Genomic DNA, 8,654 nt, shown 5'->3' with positions numbered 1-8,654 from the left:
AAAAACATCATTCTTAAATCTGCTATTTCAAATCAAATTTGTCATCCATGTTAAATAGCAAAAAGTAAAAGACTTCCTTTTCAGTTATCTTCCACTCATGCTTCCTCTCCTTTAGCTCTTGTTCATTGTGATGAGTGGGGTCCTGTTCCTGTTTCTTCTCTAGCAGGTCATAGATACTATACACTTTTAATTGATGATTTTAGTATATTTCACTGGATATATCCTATGCAACTTAAAACCGATGCACTACAATGTTTTAAACACTTCAAAAGTTTAACTGAAAATATGTTCAAATCCAAAATTATTTCCTTTCAAACTGATGGTGCTAGTGATCTTGTAAAAGGTGGTTTTAAACAATTTTTAGATTCTTTTGGTATTCAAATTAGAATTTCTTGCCCAAAGACTCCAGAACAAAATGGTCTGGCAGAAAAAAAACCAAAGACATATTGTTGAAATGGGAAATACATTGCTTTTTAATGCTTTTTGTCCTAAGGAATATTGGTATGATGCTTTCTTAACTGCAACATATCTCATAAACAGAACTCCTACTCATGTTCTTCATGGCACATCTCCATTTCAAGTTTTATATAACTCTTCACCTGATTACTCTCTTCTCAAAGTATTTGGTTGCATTTGTTATCCTTTTTTTAGGACATTCAAGAGTTTATAAATTATCACCAAAATCTGTCAAGTGCATTTTTCTTGGATATAGCTCTTTGCATAAAGGATACAAGTGTTATAATCCTATCTCTAAGAAAACTTATGTTTCTAGACATGTTGTATTTTTTGAAAATGAGTTTTACTTCAACTCAGATGCTTCTTCCAATGCAAATCCTGTTGTTATTGCTAAAGTTATTTCTGTTGTTCAACCATCATTTTCTTTACCTTCTTCTTCTATTGTTACAAGGTCTCAAAGAGGAATTTTAAAACCAAACTCTTATCCTGATCATGTTATGTATCATTCATTTCCTCATCCCATTCCTTCTGCTTTCACTTCATTATTGACTGTTCCATCTGAGCCAAAGAACTTTAAGGAGGCAATACAAATTCCAGATTGGCAGTTTTCAATGACAGATGAACATGAAGCTTTGCAAAGAAATGGAACATAGGATTTAGTATACCCTGAACCACATATGAATATTTTAGGATGTAAATGGGTTTATAGAGTTAATCTCAAGGCAGATGGTACAGTTGATAGGTTAAAATCAAGATTGGTTGCACAAGGATATAATCGGCAAGACGGAATAGATTATGATGAGACTTTTAGTCCTGTGGTTAAAGCTACCACTGTAAGAGTAGTTATAACCACTGCAGTTACTAGAAGTTGGTCAATTAAGCAATTAGATGTATCTAATGTTTTTTTACATGGAGATTTAACTGAAAATGTTTACATGATACAACCACCAGGATTTGTTAGCTCTGAGTTTCCACATAAAGTTTGTCATTTGAAAAAGAGTTTATATGGCTTAAAACAAGCACCAAGGGCTTGGTTTGATAAATTTAGTGCAACTTTGCTTTCTTATGGTTTTGTCAGAACAGTCTCAGATTTTTCCATGTTTGTTTATACTGTTGGTGCTGATATGATGGTTTTATTGCTCTATGTTGATGATATTATACTTACTGGATCTTCTGATGCTTTGCTTTCTCATCTGATTACATTTTTGAGTGATGCTTTTGCAATGAAAGAGCTTGGGAATTTACATTTCTTTCTTGGAATAGAAGCAGTAAGAGATGGAGATAGTATTAAGCTGACTCAAAATAAATATACACTTGAGTTGCTGGGAAAAGCACAAATGTTAGAATGTAATGCTTGTTCTACTCCAGTGGCAAAAGGTCCAAGAGTCTCTATAAATGAAGGTATTTTGTTGACTAATGCTTCAGAATATAGAACCTTGGTAGGAATGTTACAATATTTATGCTTAACTAGACCAGACATTTGCTTTGGGGTGAATTATGTTAGTCAATATATGCATGCACCAACTAATATTCATTTGTTATTGGTAAAAAGAATCCTCAGATACATCAAGGGTACTATTGGTTATGGCATTACAATGAGAAAAAGGGATATACAAACTCTAACTGCTTACACTGATTCTGATTGGGGAAATTGTCGTGAGACAACAAGATCAACTTGTGGTTATGCAGTTTTTCTTGGTTCTTCTTTAATTTCTTGGTCAAGAAAAAAGCAACCTACTGTGTCCAGATCCACAGCTGAAGCAGAATACAAAGCTTTATCAGTTGCCACTGCTGAACTTGAATGACTTTCTTCTCTGCTGTCTGAGTTGCATATTGTTTTAGTGAAGCCAATTACTTTATATTGTGATAATACTAGTGCCATTTATCTGTGTGCTAATCAAGTTTCTTATTCCATGGCAAAACATATAAAGATACACTATCATGTTGTTAGAGAACTTATCAGGAGTGGATTTCTAACAGTTCAACACATTGCTTCAGAGAATCAGTTAGCAGACTTGTTCACAAAGGGTCTTTGTGCTCCTATGTTTACTTCTCTCCTTCATCAGTTGTTGGGGGTTTCTACACCAACAATTTCTTCTGCAAACTTACCTCCTGATTCTGAAGTTTCTTCTTTTGCTGTTACTCAAGATTCTTCTCTTCATACTTCTGTTGTTGTAATTTTTTGATGCTCAGTTTATTAGATTTGTCTGTTTGTTGAGCTTTGTCTTTCTTTTTCTTTTTCCAAACTGATTACAGGTAACCCTTTATCAGTTTGAGGGGGGCTAATAGGATACTAGGATATTGTCAAGTCAAGCCAGCTTTGTTGACTTTATTATTAGAATCCTAGGCAATTACTGAGACAACACTCCTGTATTAATACTGTCCAAATCAGTTGTTGTCTGTATCTTGTTTTTTCTGTGTATTAACCTTTACCTGTAATAATATTTTTTCATCTTCTTAATTTCTTGTTCTCACTGTTAATCTTGATCATCATGAGGACATAACAATTCTCTGAGGAAGCCACATTTATTTCCAGAACTCCCTCTACCTCTCAGGTTACCGCTCTCTCTTGCTTTTACTGATATGTCATTTCATTCTAGTGTTTGGTTTAGCTTATTTATACTGTGAAAGGCGAGCTAGGCGCACGAGCTGTGCAAGGGGTCCTAGCTAATAAAAACGCCCAAGGCGTCGAAGTGTGAACTTTCTTTTTTCTTCTAGGCTCGCTTAGGCGCTAGGCTAAGGCTTGGCGCCTCGCACAACATAGGACATGCTATCCAGTTTTTAGCTCTTCTTATATGCAGGGATGCAATCGAATCCTACATATCAGAAGTGAGTAAACTAGCTATGACACTCCTCGAGATGATGTGTAAAGCTTTAAAAATTGAGAGTGGGGTTATGGCCGAAGTTTTTGAAGGTGGAATGCAAGCAATCAGGATGAATTACTATCCTCCTTGCACTCAATCAGACCTCGTCATGGGCTGTACGCCACATTCGGACTTTGGAGGTTTGACAATCCTCCTTCAACTCAATGGAGTGGAGTCTTCTGACTCTATCTTTCCTGCTTTCCTTTTAACAGAACGGCGGCTACCAGAGTGTTGAGCATCGGGCAACGATAAACTCAAGAAATGAGAGGCTCTCAGTTGCAACATTTCACTACCCTAAACTAGAGTCAAAAATCAGTCCATTACCTAGCATGATCGCCCCAAAAACATCAGCCTTGTTTGGAAGAATCAAGTCCTGTGAGGTTCTCTTAAGGAATTTTATTTTTATTTTTCTTGAAGCATCTCAAGGAAATATTATTCACGTAAACTCGATGGAAAATCATCCCTTGACAGCATGAGGATATGAATAACACTGCATGATTGTACTGGTTCGCCTTGTTTCCCTCCTTTTTTTAAGAAACCAGACATAGTTAAGTTGTGTAAGACTGTTTGTTGTTGATGGATTGTATGTTTTTCAGCAATTTATTGATTTCAATTGGATTTGTGATAAGTAGTAGTCTGCTGTAAGAGGATCAACAAAATGGTTAATTATAATTTTCTTCCTTGAATAATCGTATGGACTCTTTGAGGTCCAGGCTTGCCTGTCCTTGCACTGTTCGAAGCATAAAGAAAATGATCTCACTGGCACATGTGCTATATTCTGAAACCTTCTCTATGAACGTGCATTTGTACGGACTTTACCACATACATGCGAAAATGTGAAACAAAACGGATGCAAAGTTAGGATTATAAGAACGCCATAAAATAGATGAAATGTCCTCACATCCAAGACCGAATCAACTGACAGTCTGAAATAGTGAGATTAAAACAGGTAGCAATCTCACCTTTTCAAGGATCCTAGACATCCTCAAGTAGCATATAGACAAATCATCTGGGATAAATTTTCCCTTGCAGAACTCTATTATGCATGTTTACCATCAGAAATAATAAAAGTTTTGTGATTAACCTAATTCAGTCGGAATTCACTTTCATTAAAGATGCATAAATTTTAGATGCATAGTTTCAAATATTCAATGACAGGACAAGTTAAAGATAAAAAACAATAAAGAGGATACATATTCAAAATGATGCAGTCAGATCCAAATAATTCTGGAACAACTGAATCCATTACATGTAATTGTAAATATGATACAGATATATATAGGAGACCGGACCATTGGCTTCATTCCCTACTTCAACTTCTACTTACTTATCAGTACATAGACTCCATAAGTTTTAACACAACTCTTTCATTAAAAATGCTGGAACAACGCATCAGTCTTATGGCAAGCATGATTCTCATCTTTGAACCTAGCAATGAGAAACAAAAATAGTATAAGGTACATGTGCAGAAAGCGCTCCAAATGAAATACAGTTCTAGCGAATACTACTACAAATTCACCATTCACCAGGAAAAATTAGAAAGGAGTCCATTAACTTCCTAATAATGGCATCTCCAGAAAATGTACAATGCTGCAGATTTGATACTCATTTATTGAAAGAAAGATATGTTGTAAAACCTTTCACCTATACAAATAAGAGGCAAGTATATATAGTGCACGGAATCCAGTAATTAATACATCCAAACATGGAAATTAAATATGTCTTTGTTTAAATATAAGGGCATGAATATACAAATGAGGGAAGACCAAAATCATAAAAGAAGAATTAAAAAGGAGAAGATGATACAAATACAGGAAACAGGTAGTTGTCGTCTCATGAACTGGCAAGGATATGCTTTATATAACCAAGTAATTGCACTACTAAAAGAATCAGCAAAACTATTTGACTACTAAAGAGCATGAAGTTATTCGCTGTATACACTAAGTGTTCATTAAGCCAGAAGGAATATTTGGTTTTAAACACTGGAGATCCACTCCAGTATACCAAAGAGGAGTCATCACTGCTGCTGCCTATAACAACCTCAGATATCAGGATAAATTCCCTGAACCAGATGCCAGGTGAAAAAAACAATAACTGCACGTGATAAGGAATAGTCTGCTTCAGGCGGAACAACAACACATATTTGAATGATTGACATAACACATGGAGTACATCATTCTTATAATCACGTTTGTTAACTCAGTTTTGCTAAATATAATTAAGTACTATACATTGCAAAAAAAAAAATATTGTTGGGAATAAGCAAATCGAATGCAAATATTCAATTGTTTATATTAACAACATGATGGTTCTGTTGGGTACCTTGTAAATTTTAATTCTGGTCAACTTCTCCAATAGATGTAAATTTCTAAGAATCACCAGATAACCAATATGCTAAAAAGAATGAAACAGAGCAGACGTGTAGCTGTTTTATGTTCAGTGTGGCAATAAGTTTAGATGTGATATGTTTGACTTAAATGGTGTATGAAATATGTTTGATGCATCACTCAGCTCTACAATAAGATTCACTGACTCGGGATCGGAACACAAATTGTTCATTGCTAATCCAAGGCCAAATAGTCCAAATCATCTGACCTGGATTCTAACTTATCGCCTATATATCTTAGGAAAGAGACAAGTTAATCATAAAAGACAGGACACGTGCAGACCGATCTTAAGAAACTTAAAGGTTACTTTAAGTAAAGGCAGCTTTACAAACATTACTTTTACAGAACAGATTATACTAACTTTCTTCCTTTCTCCGTGGTTGTGCCAATCTCACTTCATCTCCCTTCCACCATCCTTCTATAATAAGAAGTATGGCTCAAAGATGAACTGTCCTACATGCAGAATCAACAGGACTAAATAGAGATTATGTGAGATCAAAACAGGCCAAATCATCTTCACTTACTCAGTCTTTCTGCCTGTCTCTCTCCGAATTCTAGAAATTTCAAGATCTCAATAGGTGAAATCTTAGTCACCAGGAGCAAGAGCTGGGTCGGGAACGAGATCGGAATTAGAAGCATCCATGGAAAAAAAAAGAGAATAAGAGACAGAAAATTTCTTTTGGTTATTGAGGTATTGAAGAGTCTATGGGTTATATAGATTAATAGATTATAGTCGGATGTCCTTAGAACTTCTAGATCGGGAAAAAAACAATTAGATTTCTCTAGAACTGCTAGAGTGATATACAGAAGTCAAAATCATTTTTCTAATAACAAAAAACATGAAAATTGTGTGGGTATTAAACTTGGATATTGTGTGGGTATAAGTTTAACGCTCCTTCCATGTTAGGAGCGTGAATCTCCCTTGTTAGGAGCGTGCTCCCAACACAACTTTGACTGAGGAGTGTGAGGAGTGCGGATATCGGGGAAATTCGTGATCACCTTTCACGAATCTGGTGACTAAGGGTGAAATCAGAATGATGCCTAATCAATCCAGATGAGGCCCTCACCTCATTGATCGGCTAAAGCAACTTGGCAGTGTCTGCTCTTCCAAATTTGATCAGACCTCATATACAATGCCTGGCTGCCGGTCCTTGTAATGAACAACGAACGATCTCTTACCCAAGTTTGGAGAGAAGTAATTTGTTCATCTGATGTCTCATACTCTCCTTGATGAGTATCAAGCACAGTTGGCAACAGCTGAGGCTTATTAGCTGGATAGGTAAAACTGGAAGGAAAAAGATTCAATCAAAGGAATACTAAATGAAGGAGGGTAAGATGACTCTAGGTGTCACATCTTCTGCTTGATCATTAATGAAGGGTGAGAACAGGATAAAGAAGCAATTTTACCACCTTCAACGCCCCATTTATCTTTTGTCCATCAACACAAGATTGTTTTTTACTTAATGAACAGAAAAAGGGAGATTGTTTAAGACCTTAGTTCTTTGTTACCTAAAGACTAATGGCTTCTCAAGAAGAATTATAAAGGCGGACAGACAAAATGTCAGGATTGAAGATTGTGGTGTTTTACATAAGATAGGTCATCCACAATTGTAGAGAGACCACTGAAACTGCAGGAAGCTGCAACTTTTGGATTTATTTTGAGATGGTGCATTCTGGCAGTACAAACATATAACATGCAAAAACGAACTATTTGACCTATTGACAATTAACTATGATATAGTTAGTCATCAAGAAAACTACATCTACATCTATGATTAATCTCCCCAGACATCCGCATGCATACAGATACAATAGAACAACTAACAATAAAGCAACAATTTGAATAAGGCCAGAATTCTCCTATAAAATTTAACATGCATAACGAAAGCAAGAGACTGCAATTCTGAAGAAATGTACCATAATAATGGTTAGGTTGTTCTAGACTTAAACTTCAAATCAACTTATATGGATCTTAAGCTGACAAATCCGACTTGTACAAAAAGTTGAAGTATCTCAAACAGAAATCTTGCTCCAGATTTCCTCGTATTTGAGATCTTATACCCTTTGTTACACAAATCTACAGGTTGAGATTGAAACTAACTAAAAATGCCCTTTTCAACATTTCTATTTTTCAACCTGCATTAACGTTTTTGTGTATACAAAAAAATCAATGAACCTCATAGTCATAAACCCCACTTTTGTTACCAACCCTTTACTTGAAATACCACATTTAATCAGTTTTAACTTATAAGAAAAATCAAAATCCAAATCAAAAAATTAAGTTATTTTAAAGTACCCATATCTAAGAAATCACAGTAGCTTCTTTTTTTTATAGGAGAAATTAGATACTGAATACGGAAATCAAAGAAGAATGTAGTCAAATAAACAACATCAGAATGGTATTAACAATGAGGGATTGTTACCTTGGTGAGAATATGCATCTCTTTAGGAGGTGATCTTGTTCCATGATGAAAACAGCAATGCAGAATCGATGATTCTCAAAACAAAATTCCCCAAACCCTAGTTTTGTAGAAAGAGAAGAAAGAGAGATTTAGTTTTCGGATTTGTGTGTCTAGTGATAGTCTCTATACGAGAGAGTTTGTCTGTGGGTTTTTTTTTTTTTTTTTTTTTTTGAGAGAAGAAGACAGAGAGAGAATGGCACGAAAATCGAAGAGAGAATGGGGAAGAGAGTTTTTTTAATCCGACATGGAAAATAAATTCTCATTTGAAATATTATATACCCGCCCTTTTCTTTTTCAAACGGCGGAATGGAAAACAGTGGTCAGTATATGTTGGATATCGTGTTTCATAGACAGGAGGGAACGGCATGGTTGGATTCTTGGGAAGAATCACAAGCAACGAATTCTTTAATTCCACACTTTATTAGCTTGAAAGGAACATCTGTTGCGTGAAAATGTCTTCTTTCTGCATAAATGGAATTTTGTAG

General features: G+C 35.4%; 1 protein-coding gene and 1 long non-coding RNA gene across 2 annotated transcripts; one reads left to right on the top strand and one right to left on the bottom strand.

Annotated features, from left to right (window-relative positions):
- The first annotated feature begins 2,369 nt into the window (after positions 1-2,369).
- On the top strand, positions 2,370-3,555 carry LOC113291721 (gibberellin 20 oxidase 2-like). The gene is made up of 3 exons (XM_026541218.1): positions 2,370-2,630; positions 3,069-3,151; positions 3,258-3,555. Exons 1-3 carry the CDS (start codon positions 2,370-2,372, stop codon positions 3,553-3,555), a joined length of 642 nt encoding a protein of 213 aa, XP_026397003.1.
- Positions 3,556-4,399: 844 nt separating this feature from the next.
- Positions 4,400-8,320, bottom strand: LOC113286351. The gene is made up of 2 exons (XR_003329245.1): positions 8,131-8,320; positions 4,400-4,748 (listed from the first exon to the last, which is right to left on the bottom strand). It is a non-coding gene; the product is annotated as an uncharacterized LOC113286351 (long non-coding RNA).
- Between the last annotated feature and the right edge of the window lie 334 nt (positions 8,321-8,654).

The sequence above is a fragment of the Papaver somniferum genome, chromosome 6, assembly GCF_003573695.1.
Source record: "Papaver somniferum cultivar HN1 chromosome 6, ASM357369v1, whole genome shotgun sequence".
Lineage (NCBI taxonomy): Eukaryota > Viridiplantae > Streptophyta > Magnoliopsida > Ranunculales > Papaveraceae > Papaver > Papaver somniferum.
Note: the sequence above shows the minus strand (reverse complement) of the source record. Positions and strands in the feature narration are given on the sequence as shown.